Source organism: Mandrillus leucophaeus, unplaced genomic scaffold (assembly GCF_000951045.1).
Source record: "Mandrillus leucophaeus isolate KB7577 unplaced genomic scaffold, Mleu.le_1.0 Scaffold265, whole genome shotgun sequence".
NCBI lineage: Eukaryota > Metazoa > Chordata > Mammalia > Primates > Cercopithecidae > Mandrillus > Mandrillus leucophaeus.
Genome location: NW_012102754.1, coordinates 72,076 through 90,039, shown reverse-complemented (window position 1 = coordinate 90,039; position 17,964 = coordinate 72,076). Strand labels below are relative to the sequence as shown.

Genomic DNA, 17,964 nt, shown 5'->3' with positions numbered 1-17,964 from the left:
AGGAGGAGCTGGACATGGTTCATTATGCTCCCCTCCCTTTTGAAATTCAGGCCCAGTTGACCAGCATTAACATCAACACACACCTTAAGACTGATAGAACAGCCTCTTTAAGTCTCACAGACTATCCGGTAGTGTGATAATGATAAGAAACATTTACAGTCTGTTCTCTGAAGCCTGCTACAGGCTCCATCTGCATGATAAAATTTGGTCTCCACAAGCCTTTATCTTAACTGAGACATCCCTTTCTATTGATTCTAAGTCTTTAGACAATAACTTAACTGTTTTAACCAATTGCTACTCAGAAAATCTTTGAATCCACCTATGTCCTGAAAGCCTCCTCTTCCAGTTGTCCCACCTTTCCATACCAAACCAACGTACATCTTACCTATGTTAATTGATATCTTATGTCTTCCTAAAATGTGTAAAACCGAGTTGTAGCCCGACCACGCTGGGCACATGTTCTCAGGATCTCCTGGGGCTGTGGCACGGGCCATGGTCACTCATATTTGGCTCAGGATAAATCTCTTCAAATATTTTACAGTTTGACTTTTCGTGGACAATTCTACAAATATTTCTTGGCAGTTAAAGAAATTACTCCCCAGGAGGTGCTAGACATCGGGCGCATGTTAGAGGCACAAAGATGAGAATGTTAAAAGACATAACATAAAATACAGGTCTGCTCTGGGAATGTAGAAACTGGTAAAAGGAGAGATGAAAGAGAAGGTGCAGTCCAGTGAAGTACCCGCTACCTCCTGTCAGCAAATACCTGTCCACCCAGGGTGCAGCGTGCTGGAGAGGAAGGGATGGCCTAGAGCGCCGGGGACGGATTCCTCCCCAGCCGCCTGCACCCCTACCCCGGTAGCGGCCCCTGGGATCGTCTGTGTCTCCAGGAGAACCGGACCGCTCTCCCCTCCCTTCCAGAGCTAGAACGGAGGACCACAGAGACGCGGCGCCCTCCGCCGTCCTAGAGCAACCGGAGCGGCCCGAGCCCCGGACTCCCGGATGCGGGGGTCTGGTTGGCGAGGAGCATGAGGAGTTGGGCGTGGGGCTGGCAGGGAGCGGAGTCGGGGTCTTACTCAGGTGGCTGCAGGGCTCAGGGTAGCCGTGTCAGACCTGCCCAGGTCCAGAGCGCTCCTTCCTGACCCCAACAGCCTCCGGTCGGGTCTGGCGCGCGCTCGCTTTCCCAGAGGGCGACCCGGGCTATGGCGGCCGCAGCCCTGGCGAGCAGGACACGCCTCGGCCCTGACCTGGAGCTGCTGCAGGGACAGCCGGCGCCGCCCCGGGCGCGCCCGGTGAGTGCGGGGCCGGAGCCTGGAAGCAGGCTTGGCCCTGCCCTGGGTTCTAGGCCCGGAGACGGGTGGTGCGGCGGCTGGGAAATGGGGTTACAACCCAGAGTGAGGGGTCTCGAGGGACAGGCAGCACAGCGGAGTCGACACTCCCGGGACATGAGCCTCAAGGAGAGCAGACGTGCAGCGGCACGTGGTTGAGCCGACTGCTGGGGCAGAGCGCACAGGGTGCCATGGGGGGCGATGAATGGCCAGAATTTCAGAGCCACCTTTACAGAGCTGGTTATGTTTGAGCTGGGTATTAGGTTGAAAAGGAATTTGCAGTGAAGGATCAGGAGGGAAGAACTGGATCTTTAGGCAAGAGTAGCCGCAGGTGCAAGGGCACAGAACAGGGCGAGGAAAGAATTTGGTTTCCCAATGGAATGGTGAGAGGATAGGGGATGAGAGTGGTGGTGGCTGATGATCTTGGCCAGGAAAGCTGCGTCTGTGAGTAGTAAATGAAATTGTCTGTAGTGCAGAGGAATGTGGACTCTATTAGGCAGACAAAGGTGAGCCAGCCAAAGCCTTGGAGCCCTGGAGTGCTGGATCAATAGCTGTGGAGACTTTGTAGTGCACAAGGACTGACGTGCAGTGGACCAGAATGAGCTCCTCCACAGTATGGAGACTAAGACCCTGAAGGAGGCGGTAGCTGAGAATTACAGGAAGTCTCAGTGGCTGGAGGTGAGCAGTATTTGTTTCTTAAGGAAGAGGATAAGAGAAAGAAGGTGCAGGAGCTGAGATTCCTAGAGATATAGAAAATGGGAATATGGAGATTGGGACGTGGGGAAGCAAGTGAGGTGGGATCTTTGTGAGAGTGTGTTGCGAGTCGGGGGGTGCAGGGAGTAAAGTCACAACGAGGATCTGTCCTGTTGAATACAGTGTCCAGGGCAACCTGAATGTTCTGAGGAGCCCCAGCTGCCTCTGTGGCTAGTGGCAGTAACTGGGGAGGACAAAGGAGGAAGAGTCCTACACAGGGGCAGCAGCGGTAGGAATGGGGACGGAAGACAGTGTGGCATAACAGGCAAGAGTCAGAGTCAAATAGGCCTGGGTTCTGTCTCAGTTCTGGAACTTTGGGGGAAGTTAATCCCTCTGAGTCTCAGTTTCCTCTTCCATAAAATGGATCTGATAGTAGGCTATGAGACATAAACAGTAAGTGTCAAATGCTTGGCACAGGCTTAAGAAATGATAGTTGTTATCAAGGGTGGGTGACCTCTGAAGGAGGACACATTGTGGAGAAAGGATGGGACCTAGAGCACAGATGTGATTTGGGGTATAAGGATGAAATGAGAAAACTTTTGCAGACTCATGAAAAAGAGGAGAAAATGTTTGCTGAAATAGAGATGAAGAGACATGAGAAAATTGATAGCTGATGCCCTGTCTCTTTGTACATAGGAGGCAAAAATCTTCTGCTGATCGAGTTCCTGTAGATATTCAGAATCCAGAATCCCCGCAGGCACCCCCCACAGTACCTTTTGGTGCCCTGTCTCCCCTTCCTCCTGGCCTGGTCCTGAGGTTGTCCTAGGGCATTTAAACACATGTTGTTTCAGGAGTCAGTGACCTTCGAGGATGTGGCCGTCTACTTCTCTGAGAGTGAATGGATCGGCCTGGGCCCTGCTCAGAGAGTGCTGTACAGGGATGTGATGCTGGAGAATTATGGGGCTGTGGCTTCCATGGGTAAGGGTCTCCCTTTGGGCCCTGCCTCCACCCTTCAGAGTTTGCCGGCTTCTTTTTTCTCAAAGGCTCAGGAGTTGTTGATAACCCTCAGCTCAGTGGCAGCTTCAGGCTCTTGGATTTTTAATGACCCAGCAGTTGTTGGGAAGTAGGAAGTCCTGGTATCAGTTTGGGCTTTATACAGGACTTCCTTGCCCCAGAGTGAGAGCTGCCCAACCCCTACCCTTGTGTTGTGGGTATAGTGAGAAGAGAGCAGATTCATGGTGCCCCACTGAGCCTTCAGTTCCCCGCCCTCTCGGTTTGCAAGATCCAGGCCAATTCCTAGCATCCTCATGAGGATGTCTGAACATGAGAGCTCTAAGAGGGAGAGGACAGGTAAGAATTGAGGACGCAATTCCTCAATGAGTGAAATCATCCATTTGCTAACTCAAACAGTTACTGAGTCTGTCAACTTCCTGACCTTTGTAAGTCTCCTGGCCCCTCTCTTGTCTTTTACCCTGAAATTCCTTTTCTTGTTCTTCCTAGTTGTTTCCCCTCTTGTCCCTGAAGACACTGGCCTGGGAGGAGCCTTGGGATTACTCTGTGTCACACCACTCACCTGCCTGTCCCATTTTTTTCCTCTTAAGCAGCATTTCCATTTCCCAAACCGGCTCTGATTTCCCAGCTGGAGCGAGGGGAAGCACCCTGGTGCTCGGTTCCTTGGGGAGCTCTGGATGGAGAGGACCCAAGGGGCATCTCATCAGGTGAGTGAGGGCACACGTGCCGGTTATCTGACCAGTTTGCTTGTCATGATCTTTAAAATGTCATAGATAGATGTTCTTTTAACCTAGTGTTGTAGACACTAGTGGGATTCCATTTCTTCTCTGTGTTCCCATAGTTTTCCATCTTCTTGAGTCCTTGTTTTATTCATCCTGACTCCTCTGTGTGCCATCTTCATTAACCTGTTTTGCCTTTTCCCCATCTCTGCTGTTATCATGACTATGATGTATCTTTGACCCATGAGTTTCCTGTCCGATCTTTGGTGCCCTTTCTGCTTCCTGGCCTGTTTACAGTCTTCCAGCTTGGGATGTAATGGCCATCTTTATCTTTAGAAACCAAGAACTCTGAACCCTCAGCCAAATAGTTCCTGTTCCTCAGGGGAAAGCCCTGGGATTACTTTAGGCCCAACAGGACTTTCTTACTCTTAGTTTCCTTGTGATAACTGTATTTCCTGGTTGCCTCCTTGGCCCCATTTCATCTTCTCATAGGGCTCTTCTTTGGGCGCAGTGAGACTTGAGCTGTGCTCCCAATTTCCTCATTCTCACAGTTCCTTGTTGTGTCTTTTCATATTAGAATATTCTTGATTGCAAGTATTAAAGCCCAATTCAAACTGGCTTAAACAAAAAAGAAGAATTTGTTGTTTAATGTAACTGGGAAGTCTGAGGTAGAGTGGGCTGCAGGTACAGTTTGATCAGAATTACATTCTCTGCTCTGTCTCTGTATGTGTTGGCTTTGTCTACAGTCTGGCTCCCCTTTTCGTTGTAAGGTGATTGGTGATAGTAACAGGACTCTGCTGCTTCATACCTAGGGGAAGAAACCTGGCAGGCCTGCCTTAGGCTTTAAACATTGTGAATCAAAGTGCCAAGTATGCTCTAATGGACTACCTTAAGTCATATGCCAACTCTAAATCAATCACTGTGGCAAGGTAACTACCGTGCACTGATTGACTTGGTCTGAATTGCTGATCTCTGAATCAGTCTCCCATGTAGCGAGTGGAATGGGATTAACCTGCTTGGCTTATCTAAGTCAGAGCCTACCCTAGGGAGTGGAGTTGGGATACCCAACTCCCCACTCCAGCTCCCAGGGCATAGCTACTTTACAGTGGGGAGGAGTGGAATGGGTGTGGGGAGCCCACCACAGTGTATTCTACATTCTCAGTGCTTCCTCTCCTCACCACCTAAGGGAATTTATCTGCTTTGCTTTGTTTTGCTTTAGGTAGAAAACTAACAGCTAAGTTACTCCTTGAGCAGCATTCTAACTCTCTGACCTGCAGCTGACTTCTTGGCACATACCTGTCCTTACTCAAAGTCCACTTTTGTCTTACAGAAGTTAATACTTGGAGGATACATAGTCCCTGGATTTGGCAACAGAAAAGGTTGTCATTTGAAGGTGTAGAATTGATCTGTTTCTTAGGAGGTTTTGGATGAAACTTACAAAGCGACAGTTCTAGCAGAAGCAGAAGTAAGGTGTATTAGAGTAGATCTCTGTGAACAGAGATGTCTGTTATTGAGTAGGAAGTGACTTTTGGAAGTGGCTGAGTGAAGGTGTGAGTCCATTTCTTATGGATGCCATAGAGAGACCCCATCCATTGAATCTTTGTAGAATGAGAAAGCAATAAATGGATAGCAAGGCAACTAGGAGATTATGGTTTCCCAGAATAGCCTGCCTAGACAGGAAGTCCTCAAGAATAGCTCTTTGCAATTCCATCCTATCCTGATTGTTTTCTATGTGAACTTGATTTCACCTCCTAGGGATAGGTGACGAAGAGGCCTTAGTCTTTTCTATTTCTTCTTGACATTTTCAAGTGAGTTATATGTTTTCATATCTTTGGGAACTGATGGAATTGCAACTTCTCTGTTCCGGTATTTTCTATCCTTTATGTTATTATTATTATTTTTTTGAGACAGAGTCTTGCTCTGTCATCTAGGCTGGAATGCAGTGGCACAATCTCGGCTCACTGCAACCTCCGCCTCCCGGGTTCAAGTGATTATCCTGCCTCAGCCTCCTGAGGAGCTGGGACCACAGGTGTGTGCCACCATGCTTGACTAATTTTTTTTTGTATTTTTAATGGAGATAGGGTTTTACCATGTTGGCCAGGCTGGTCTTGAACTCATGACCTCAGGTGATCCACCGACCTTGGCCTCCCAAAGTGCTGGGATTACAGGTGTGAGCCACCATGCCCAGCCTATCCTTATTATTCTATACCTTCAAATTTCTGCTTATCTATGTTACCAGTCTTTTCACCCACCTTTATTCTCTCCCTACCACTTCCATGTCTGCTCTTTTCCTGATGGGCCTCACTCCTCTGACTGAACCAGCCTTATTTGTATCTTGACCCTGGCAGGATATCCATTTCTAAAACCTGCTGGGATTTCCCATCTTCAGCAGGTGGAAGAGCCATTAAACCTGAAACTGCAAGAAGAGGGTCCAAGCCTAATTTGTCCTGGTAAGTGAGAGGGAAATGAGCATTCTTCTCTCAGTCACACCTTTTCCTGTCTGTCTTTTATAAGATGTAAAAGTCCATTTTGCCATTATTCTAAACAAATTTGGGGGCCAAATCCCCAAATCAGCCAATTAAGAGAAAACTTAAACCCTAAGCTTCCAACTTTCATTAGGACAAGCTCAATTAATTTAATTAAATTAGGATGGGTCTTTTGTCTTAGGCTTAAACTGAACAGATGGCCTGCCCCATCTGGCTGCTATGATCACCCAATATTTTTAATGTAGATGCTGTGTTTTACTCATTGTGTTAGTTGTTAGGGATAAAAAAAATCAAGTCATATATGGCCCTTATCCTGGAAGGACTCACAGTCTCATGGGACATTATACATAAATTTATAATTACAGAAAAATGATAAAGCTGTAACAGAATGTGAGTAAGACACTATGAGAACAAAGAGGAGGGAGTCTTTGCCCAGTTCTGCCTGGAGTAGTTTGAGAAGGCACTTTCCATGGTTTCATGGTGAACTTGGTGATTGGATTGAAAGAGAAGACTATACTTCCTTTTAGTGTTGAAAAATATGAGGAAGCTCATTCTTGCTACTGTCTGCTGTGTGTGACAAGCCCAGGTTCCCAGGTATACCACTAAGGATTCCTTATTTCTGAACAGGTCCTCTGCCCTAAGTCCTGGCCTGTTCTTCTCATGTTACAAACTGTACTGAGCTACCTAGGAGGAATTCTGACTTTGTTTTCCTTAGATTCAATTCATCTGTTTTCTGAGAGCCTACTCTGGTACTTGGTTTGGTGCCAGGAATCATAGCCCTCAGGGATTCTATCTAGTTGCTGTCTTTACTTTTGGTTTCCTTCTGTGTATTAGCCTTGTTTTTGCCATTTTCATCTAGGACAGGGCCACTGAGACAGGTGGCAGTTGGAGAGAAGTAGACATATTAATACCACTTGGTGACCTTTGTCGCTCTGTCATGGATAATGATGGCATTTGAAGCTCTGATTTCTTTTTTCAGAGGGTGTGTTGAAGAGGAAGAAAGAAGATTTTATTCTGAAGGAGGAAATTCTTGAGGAAGCACAGGACCTCATGGTCCTATCAAGTGGACCCCGGTGGTGTGGATCCCGGGAATTATGGTTTGGGAAAACCTGTGAAGAGAAAAGCAGGTTAGGGAGATGGCGTGGTTACCTCAATGGGGGAAGTATGGAAAGTTCTTCAAATGATATTATAGAAGTGATTGTCAAGGATGAGATGATCTCAGTAGAAGAGAGTTCAGAGAATACTGATGTCAATAACCTCCTTGGTATACATCACAAAATTCTAAGTGAGCAAATATTCTATATATGTGAGGAATGTGGCAAGTGTTTTGATCAAAGTGAGGACTTTGATCAACACCAGAAAACTCATAATGGAGAAAAGGTCTATGGATGTAAGGAATGTGGGAAGGCTTTCAGTTTTCGATCACATTGCATTGCACATCAGAGAATTCACAGTGGGGTGAAACCCTATGAATGCCAAGAATGTGCTAAGGCCTTTGTTTGGAAGTCAAACCTGATTCGTCATCAGAGAATACATACTGGAGAGAAACCCTTTGAATGTAAGGAATGTGGGAAGGGCTTTAGTCAGAACACAAGCCTTATGCAACATCAACGGATCCACACTGGTGAGAAACCATACACATGCAAGGAATGTGGGAAAAGCTTTACTCGAAACCCAGCCCTTCTTCGACATCAGAGAATGCACACTGGGGAGAAGCCTTATGAATGTAAGGACTGTGGGAAAGGCTTCATGTGGAACTCAGATCTTTCTCAGCACCAGAGGGTCCACACTGGGGACAAGCCTCATGAATGTACTGACTGTGGGAAAAGCTTCTTTTGCAAGGCACACCTTATTCGACATCAAAGAATCCATACTGGGGAAAGACCCTATAAATGTAATGACTGTGGGAAGGCCTTCAGTCAGAAGTCTGTCTTAATTAAGCACCAGAGGCGCCATGCTAGAGAAAAACCCTATAACTGTCAAATCTCTCACCTTGTTGAACTTTAGAGAGTGCATAATGGTGATACTTGTTTATAATTCTTATGCTGCAGGAACCCCAGAGACAAAATGAGATGACTGTTCACAATTTGCTGTAACCCTTAACTTTAATAGCCAGTATTATCTTGCCGTTTTGAACATTTAGTCTAGCAAGACTGGTCCGCCTGTTCTATGATGTTTGTACAAGGCATCATTTAGTTGGGCAGCTACTCTGTATCAGGTGCTAACCACTTTACGTACAGTATGCATAACAATCCTATTAAGGTAGGTGCTCTTCTCCCTGTTTTACAAATGAGAAATCTGAGTTGAAAGAGGTTATAAAACTCATTCAGGGTTGTTCAGTAAGTTATAGAGTTGAAATTGGAGCCAGGCCTCTCTGACTGCAGAGTTTACTGTTCTTTACTTAATTGTGCGTATTTATGTCTCTGCCCGTTTTGATTTGCTTTTTTCCTGTACTTCTAGTTTCCCTTCATCACTCAGATCCAGCTCCTTCAACTAAGCAGATCTCTCTTCCTCTTCTACTTGTAATCAGTACCACCCAAGTTAGTATTTAATTATGTGCCATCTTACATTTTTCTAATAGTCTCAAGTCTCTGAATCTTAACTCCAGCTAAATGACTCTGAGGACCAACACTGCATTTCTTTTGTTTTTCAAATCCTGAAACATTAATCTTTGACTAGAGATAACATGCTCATGATAAAAAAGAATTGAAATAGTTGAAAAGGGTGTTCAGTGAAAAGTAAATTTCCTTGTCATTCCTATCTCTTGAGTTCTCCCCAGAGGCAATCACTGCTACTGGTTGTGTATCTCTGTGGATACTCTTTGTATACAAGTGTTCATTAGTACTGCTTTTCATAACTCTGTCTCACTGAAAACCTTATTTGATGGAAGCAACATTGCAGTTACATTATCAACTCTAGGACCTTTTCTTCAGAAGTTAGTTTCCTTTTGAGGCCACCGAAGTAATTTAGGGAAACAGCAGAGAGTAATCCAGGTCTTTTTTTTTTTTTTTCTAATTTTTTTGTTTTTGAGACGGGAGTCTTGCTCTGTTGCCCAGGCTGGAGTGCAGTGGCGCAATCTCAGCTCACTGCAAGCTCCACCTCCTGGGTTCATGCCATTCTTCTGCCTCAGCCTCCTGTGTAGCTGGGACTATAGGTGCCCGCCACCATGCCTGGCTAATTTTTTGTATTTTTATTAGAGACGGGGTTTCGACATGTTAGCCAGGCTGGTCTCACTCTCCTGACCTTGTGATCCACCTGCCTCGGCCTCCCAAAGTGCTGGGATTACAGGCCTGAGCTACCACACCTGGCCAATTCAGGTCTTAAGGGACCTGATTGCCTTTGTTTTATGAGACATCATTCTGAGATTGGGAATACGTAAACTCAACTGGAGATTTTTTTCATAAAAATTGATATAGTTCCAACCCCTCTCATTGCTTCCTATCCTAAATCCTCTCCCAGTCTGTGCATCCTTCACTACCATAATAGCCTATATTCTGATAAGCTGTGAGGCCACTGCCAAGGGAGGGAGAAATGGTCACTTTCTGGTGGTGGTTAATGCTTTGTTAGATAGCTTCATCTAGTCAGTAGTTTAAAAGTTTTCACATAATCCAGTATTGGCATCAGAGTCAGAAATGCCCTCCCTAGGTCCAGGACCAGAGATAAACATGAACATGTAGAGTCTACACAGGAAAGTTAAGAATTATAGAATTAACTAACTACTTGAAATCAGGAGTTTATAAAACAATATTTTTAGAAGTGGTCATCTTTTATTGGTTTCCATCATCTCTTCCCCTTCCCTCTGGGAACAGTTACCCAGGTGTTCTTTGGGAAGGTATCCTTTCTCAGCTATGTGGTTTGGCACCACCACCAACTTCATGAGTGGACCCTGTTTGGCTTGTGTCAATCAGCTTATCCCATCCCCTTGGCCACAGAGCCATTGCGATATGAGGAGATACTGGGTTTTCTGGAAAAGAGAGGCTTTTCTTCATTGAGTGCTACCAGAGGAGATATTATCTGTCCTCTTTGTGGCACATAGGAAAATATGAGGCCTAGAATTGTAGCAACTTTTTTTTTCTATTAAAAGGGGAGATTCTCAAGCTTACAGGTGCTACCATATGGAGCCTGAGGATTAAAGCCAATACCAAAGAAGACAGTGATTAAACAGAGAGAAACTAGGTTCTTGGTGACATCTTTTGAGCCACTAGACCAAGCCTTACCTGAAGCAGACCTACCTCAGAACTTTGCAGCTATGTGAGCCAATAAACATCTGTCAAATGAGTTAGAGTTGAGTTTTCTGTTATTTGCAACTTAGCCACACTAATACTGTCTTGTGTTTGAAATCATTGTTTTCTCATACAGCTCCTCAGTGTCGCCTTTTCCTCTTGCTTAGTAGTCTCATAAGCTCCTCAGTTTTATCTCAGTTGCTTGGAAGTTGAGCATCTAAATAGGTGGCTCTTGCTGGGTGTGGTGGCTTACACCTATAATCCCATCACTTTGGGAGGCCCAGGCAGGCGGATCACCTGAGGTTGGGAGTTCAAGACCAGCCTGACCAACATGGAGAAACCACGTCTTTACTAAACATTAGCCAGGTTTGGTGGCACATGCCCGTAATCCCAGCTACTCAGGAGGCTGAGGCAGGAGAATTGCTTGAACCTGGGAGGTGGAGGTTGCAGTGAGCCGAGATTGTGCTATTGCACTCCAGCCTGGGCAACAAGAGCGAAACTCCATCTGAAAAAAATAAAAATAATAAATAGGTGGCTCTCATGACCTAAGGTTAATTTCATGCATGCTATCTAACTGATGCTTTAAGTCATACCATTAATGCAGGATTTTTTCCTCCTTAGTTGAGCGAAAATCCGGGTTCTTGTCTCATGACCAGGAAAAATTAGGCACAGGGACACACTGAAAAATGAGGAGGGCAGAATTTATTAAGTGAAAAGGAAAACTCTCAACAAAAAGAGGGGTCCTGCATGCAGGTTTTCCATCTCACTAAATTGAATACCGGACCACCACACATGAGCTGAAGAGCCCAGTCTTCTACCCCTGCATGAATTCCTGGTGGTTCCACCCCATTCTCCCAGTGTGCAGGCAGGCCCTTAGTCTGAGCCACTCCACATTGATTTATTTCTCTTACTGTGTATGTGTTACGGGATGAAATTTTTCATCATGGGCATGTTTAGGCAATCCCCCTGTACACAAAGACCTGGGCAGCATTTGGCTGTCTCCTGACTCTATCATTCACCCTCTAAAGAAGTACATCTATTCTTAGAATAAGGATAAGGATAGTGATCAATCTTAACTGCTTCCTGCTGATGGGGGCAATGTTTTGGGAAAACAGCAGTGAGATCTCCCTGAGGCCTATCTAAGGGTCCCTGGTAAAAGGTAGCCATCATTTGAGGCTCTGATTGCATGAACGTTTGGAGTTCAATGGCCTGAAGGTGAGAAGAGACAAACTAGGTTATTAGAAGACATAATAAAAATGAAACAAAGGGGAGATGGTAAGGACAGCTAAAAAAAATCCTAAAGCTGTAGACACACCCAGATAACTGGTAGCTATAGTTATGCCTGCTAAGATTTGGGTGTATGGGGCTTGGCTTTGGTTAGCTCCCTTGGTCTTATTTTCCCAAAAAAGATACCTCCAGGTTATGAGCACCTTATTTACTCTAATAATCTGGCAGGATTTGCAGGGTAATTGCCCAGAACTAGAATATTGATCCAGATTTTTACATTACTCATCCCTTTTGCTTATTCTGAGCTGCAGCTGGAGATTGCTGGTTGGTTCACAGGAATAATCAGCGTTAGTTTAAAATGTGGGCAAAAAACTTAAAAACAACTAATGAGTCTAGAATCTAAAGACACATGTATAAGTCTTGAAACATAGTTTCTCTCTCCAATTCTCATTTTTGTTAAAAATAAATCACAATAGGATGGAGGTGTTTGCAAAATAAACTTTAGTCTTGTATTTGGCCTGATTATTTGCATAAAGTGCAGCAAGAATAATTATTTTTACATAGGCTTTTAAAATTGGCTTTGATGGAATTCTGTTCTGCAAGGAATCTTAGGATTTTTAATGCTGAGCCCAGCCATGGGTTTGTACCCTCACATACCTATGAGTTGGGTGAATTCCTCTCTTCTTGAGGTCCCAAGAATATGGGGTTCCTGGGCCTTGTAGAATGTGACATTCCTTACTCACTGCAGATTAGGAAACCTGTATGGGGACTGTGTAGACAAGGTATGAAGTCAGTTTTCCCAAGGGGCTTTTATTGGCTCTGTAAGTCAAGCTTGATTTCTAAAAGGGAAGCATACCCTTCCAATCAAAGCCTTGGTAAAGCAAGCAGTTTCTCCAATGGTGTCCTGTTGCAAAAGAAAGTGATTCTTATTGCACTGATGCAAAAAACTTTATTGCTATAAATTAAGAATACTGGCAACTAGTTTCCAAATTCTGGAGAAGCAAGTAGGAGAGAAACAAATATGCTCCAAATTTTGATCACATGAGTATACCTTACTCAATTATTAAAGGCTGTAAATGGCTCAAAATAAGTTTCCTTGACTCTGAAAACAAAACAAGGATCCAGCAACATTTCGAGCAAAAACTTTAAAAAAAGATCACTTCAGTTTTCTTTTAGTTCAGTATGTTCTGTTAACTCTTGTTCTGTTTGATATTAATTAACATTTCAGCCCTTCATGAGTCCTGCATGTTTTCCTTCATTCCAATGTCACAATCTCCAAGGTTATCAGAAACCTGCATTCGAGAGCACCTGTCAAAGCCTTATGGCTGATTATAAACCATCCTTTGAAGAGGATCAAAACAAGACAATTGTCTATGAATGACAAAATGTCCAGGGTAGTTACAGTTAAAAACATGATTGACAAAGAAAATTTGGTTATCTCTGTGGTTTACAATAACATAATAACCTTAATTATGATTGATAGCATATACTCAGACATTAGAATTATAGACATCCCATACGATTTTGGAACATATAATATTAATATTCACTGAAATATAATATGAAGATTAAACATCATTTTGACAATTCCATGTGCATAAACATGTCAAATAATCCTGTTTACCTCTCTTCTGGATGCTTCAGGGGCTCTCTGTAGCATCCAACAGCAAGGGATAGGGAAAGAACCTTGAAGCTGAAATTTGATTTTGGGAAGCCTGTCACATATGTTAGATGTTTAAAACACTTGATGTTATGAAATAGAATTCCAGGCCCTGCATGGTGGCTCACGCCTGTAATACCAGGACTTTGGGAGGTTGAGGCGGGTGGATCACCTGAGGTCAGGTGTTTGAAACCAGCATGGCCAACATGATGAAACTCTGTCTCTACTAAAAATACAAAAACTAGCTGGACATGATGGCAGGTGCCTGTAATCCCAGCTACTCGGGAGACCAAGGCACAAGAATTACTTGAACCCAGGAGGCAGAGATTGTAGTGAACTGAGATGTTGCCACTGCATTCCAGCCTGGGTGACAGAGCAAGACTCCATCTCACAAAAAAAATAGAATTCCAGGTTACTATAAGTAATTAATTTTGCCAAAATGATAACTCAAAAATTTGAAAAAGCAAAAACCTTTAATTAGCCTTTACTATTACATGAAAATCCTGTTCGAGAGAGAAAACCAAATTTCACCCTTGCATTGTCAACCCCAATTTAAAAAATGAAATCTTATAGGTCATTCTATCAAATCTTAACCAGTTTGACCATGACGAAAGATTCTTATAAACCTTTTATAACCTGTTACACATTTTGCTAAAGAGCAGATTAGTGCCTTAAGAAAATCTTATTGTACTTTTATTTCAATTCTCAACTTTACAGAAAACCATATAATACCCTTTTGAATTTAATGTTCACACACAGAATTTCTTTTGCAAGATTAGCTTTTAGAAACCTTTCATAACTTGTTTAAACCTTTAGCTTTATCTTATCTAATTTAAAACAATCCTTTAACCCTAGGCAAAAATTTACATTTCCATGCCTTCTTATAATCTTTTACTAAAAATACATTTTACTGTTCTTACACACCTTGCATGTAAATCTATTTTCAGGAGTCTCAATTACACGTTACAATGATAACTCTTAGCAATTCTTAACTTTAATGTAAAACCTGGTAAGTTGTTTTACTTCTGTTCTAGGGGCAGGTCAGGCTTGACTCTTTTCAGCATAGAGGAGTGATTAATTCCATATGTCCCCAGGCCTTACCAAGCTGTAAAGCAGTCAAGTGGAACAGTTCTCAAAAGCCAAAGAAGGACTTCATAACCTTAAAACATTTAGCAAACCTAGTATCTGAACTGCATAATTTAGATCACATATTTACATTTTGAAGACGTTTATATTTTACCAATAATCTTTAAGACGGTTTTTATTTCTCAAAGATTAAAGTCACGTGAACTAGGAGGCATTACAGTTCTGACTTTTCCTTCAAAATATATTTGATCTAAGCACTTATTTTTCTTTATGCCAATTAATTAGAGCTCTTTTTAATAGACATCACACACAACACATATATAACTACATAGACAGAAGAAGATCAGTAGCTATAAGATTTTTTTGTTTACCAATCTCCTAATTGGATTATTGGCCTCTGCATGAGCCCTTTAAGAGCATGGCCAGGAAATCATGCTGTTTCCAGGGCCCAATAAACAGGTATGGCCAGAAGACAAAAATAGATTTTGAGAAGGATCTGCTTTTAATTCCTGGGGTTCCATGAGGAAAGCAGAGGTTTCTCCCAAAATGGAATCTGTGTTGCCTTTTCCATTTTTCCCAAGGAGTTCAGGCTTTTAGAAATTATCTTAGGGCCTCTCATGCATGCATTAAGGGTGGCAAGGCAAAATGGAGAAAAATAATTCAATTGACAGGAAAAAAAAATCTTTTTCCAGCAAAACAAGATCCAAGAAGAGAAAAACATAAAGGCCTTTTAAATATACCTAGAACTTGGATGTCCACTGTTGTTTTGTTGAGATGGAGTTTCCCTCTTGTTGCCCAGGCTGGAGTGCAGTGGCATGATCTTGGCTCACTGCAACCTCCGCCTCCCAGGTTCAAGTAATTCTCCTGCCTCAGCCTCTGGAGCAGCTGGGACTACAGGCACTTGCCACCACACCCAGCTAATTTTTGTATTTTTAGTAGAGAGGGTTTCACCATGTTGGCCAGGATGGTCTCAAACTCCTGACCTCAGGTGATCTGCCCACCTTGGCCTCCCAAAGTGCTGGGATTACAGTTATAAGCCATCACGCCCAGCCTTGGATATCCACTTTTAATTAAGCTGAGCGTTCCTTAATAAAATCCTTTTAAATCCCTTATTACCCAACTTTAGCCATACCAAGCAGCCAATATTTCTGGCTTTTGATCTTTATCGAAAGTAATTTCACAGGTCAAACCAACAAGTCTCAATTAAGGCATGCAAAGCACACCAGGTTGGTTACAGCTTAAGATCAACCTCATAAATCCTTTTTCATTAATCAGAACTTTACAGAGAATATAAACAGTGGTCCTTAGCATTCCTTTTATTGGTTTGCACAGGGAGAGAGAGGCCAAAGGCCTGACTGGTAAAAACAACTGTTACCCTTTGCCAGCATGTCAGACTTCTGGGTCCCCATCCCCCAAGCTCAATTCCAAGCCAACTAGACTGAAGATGAATGGCTTCTTGTCTAGAAAGAGGGAAGCAGATGTTCCTGGTCCCTTTCTCTTCCTAGCAAATGCCTGGGGTATGTGAGGAAGAGAAGGAACAAGGACCCTCTTCACTTATTCCATCCTTATATCCCTAAGTTCCACTGACCACGAAAGGGTGCTGCCCAAGGGTGTCAGTGCGGCTTTCACCCATGTTAACAGGGGTCTAGGTGGTAGGATTATCCACTCTTGCCTACGTACACCCTGTCCCCATGCTATCAGTAGCCTTCAAGTTTATAAACTTGGAATTGAGTGCGACAAAAATATGTCTCGGGGGTTACATGGACTCCTTAGCATAAGCCAAATACTAAAGGTGAAGCTGTGAAATTAAGCCCTCCTCCAACAAGGGAGAGAAAATGGTATCTTGTGAATTTGGGTCCTGGCCTAGTAAAATGTCTTCTAAAAGGAAAAAAAAAAAAAGCCTCTTGCATAAAAGTTAACTCCTGACAGGGTAAAGGAAAGATAAAAAACAGCTTAAGTGCAGGGCTGTGTTAACTGCCAACAGGGTAGAGAAAAGAAAAAAAAAAACAGCTTAAGGGCAGGGTGGGAAAGATACCTGGGGGAAAATCCTCCTATTCTTATGACTATGGGTTTCTCCAACAGGGAGAGAAACATTTTATTGCTGTTGTACTGAGCTGGACACCTTGGCCGGGGGAGGGGAAGACACTGTGCGTGAGTGGCAGGGAATGCTGGCCAGCCAGCCTGCCGCATGGAGCCCTTGGGCCATGTGCCCCAGTCCCAACTGGGAGGGGAGCGGGGTTGGGGAGCTGCCACTCACCTGTCCATCCTGTGCATATACCTGTGGTCATTAAGGTGGGGGTGGAACACCCCCAATATTGTAAAAGAAAAGATAGGTGACATTACAGTCCCCCCCCCAGAGTAAGGAAAATACCATAGAAAAGACTGGGTTGGACAAGGCCGACATTCCCAACCACCTGTGAGTGTCAGTGGAAGGCAGGGAGACTGCAGTTTCCTCTACCTTCAGCAGATGTCCGAGGATGAGAAAGCTCAGAAACGAAAGGAAAACAGATTTTTGGGTCTTCATTTTACTCACCTTTCCTCATGTCCCTGTATGAGCCACCAAAGTGATGCAGAATTTTTGCTCCTTAGTTCAGCTAAAATCCGGGTTCTTGTCTCACGAACTACTAGACGTGCAGACACATTGAAAAGTGAGAAGGGCAGATTTTATTAAGAGAAAAGAAAAATTCTCAACAAAAAGAGGGGTCCTGCGTGCAAGTTTTCCACCTCACAGATTGAATAACAGGCCACCACACATGAATTGAAGAGGCCAGGCTCCTCCCCGCTAAATAAGGCACAAATTCCTGGTGGCCCCACCCCATTCTGTCAGTGCATGTGGGCCCTTAGTCTGAGCCACTCCACTTTGATTTATTTCCCATATTGTGCATGTGTCGAGGGATGGAATTTTTCACCATGGGCATGTTTAGGCAAGCCCCATGTGCACAATGACCTGGGCAGCATTTTGCTGTCTCCTGTCTCTATCATCATGATACACCTTTCAAACTTGATGAAAATATACTCTGAATTCTAGATTCTCTAATGGATAACTTCCCATCTTTCTGAGGTAACTTCCAGATTCCCTACCCTACCTATGTGACTTTTTTTTTCTTGTCACATCACAAAAAAGAATTGTCTGGCCCCAAACGCCAATAGTGCCACTGTGGAGAAACCCTTGTATAGACCAACACCATCTGGAAGTGTGTTAGTCATGTCTTGGAGCCTTTAAAAACCTGCTACCTCTGAATTTAGGATTGGATCTAGAAAAAACAAGCAAACAAGCAAAAGCCTGTGACAACGGATGAATACATTTCAGCATAAAGGGAACACCAGGGGATGGAACACAAATTTATTAAGAGGAAGAGTTTTTGTCTGTAGTGGGTACTCAAATCATTTGTAAAGTCAGTCACTCTGCCTACTTGGAAAGTTAATTTTCTCTCTTAGTCAAAGTGAGTGAAAACACTAGAAGATATTAAAGAGGAACCACAAAAGTGGGAATAGAAAATCAACATAATTTCTCCTAAACAGCTACTGCTG

The 17,964-nt window shown here is 43.6% G+C and overlaps 1 protein-coding gene across 3 annotated transcripts; it reads left to right on the top strand.

Annotated features, from left to right (window-relative positions):
• The first annotated feature begins 760 nt into the window (after positions 1-760).
• Positions 761-10,512, top strand: ZNF662 (zinc finger protein 662). 3 transcript variants are annotated; one of them, XM_011984261.1, is made up of 5 exons: positions 761-1,019; positions 2,873-2,999; positions 3,623-3,739; positions 6,100-6,201; positions 7,217-10,512. In XM_011984261.1, the coding sequence occupies exons 2-5, from the start codon at positions 2,966-2,968 to the stop codon at positions 8,242-8,244; spliced, it is 1,281 nt and encodes a 426-aa protein (XP_011839651.1). In that variant the 5' UTR covers positions 761-1,019; positions 2,873-2,965; the 3' UTR covers positions 8,245-10,512. The 3 variants fall into 3 exon arrangements, with proteins under 3 accessions (XP_011839651.1, XP_011839649.1, XP_011839650.1); XM_011984259.1 differs by having other exon boundaries at positions 1,010-1,292; positions 7,217-8,534; XM_011984260.1 differs by lacking the exon at positions 6,100-6,201 and having other exon boundaries at positions 1,019-1,292; positions 3,626-3,739.
• The last annotated feature ends 7,452 nt before the right edge of the window (positions 10,513-17,964 follow it).

What these genes read in the sequence shown, in the direction of transcription:
- ZNF662 (XM_011984259.1), top strand. Translation starts at nt 1,203, where the DNA reads ATGGCGGCCGCAGCCCTGGCGAGCAGGACACGCCTCGGCCCTGACCTG. An exon ending in CCCAAGGGGCATCTCATCAG is followed by an intron (nt 3,740 to 6,099) that starts GTGAGTGAGGGC and finishes TGACCCTGGCAG; the next exon opens with GATATCCATTTCTAAAACCT. An exon ending in TCCAAGCCTAATTTGTCCTG is followed by an intron (nt 6,202 to 7,216) that starts GTAAGTGAGAGG and finishes TTCTTTTTTCAG; the next exon opens with AGGGTGTGTTGAAGAGGAAG.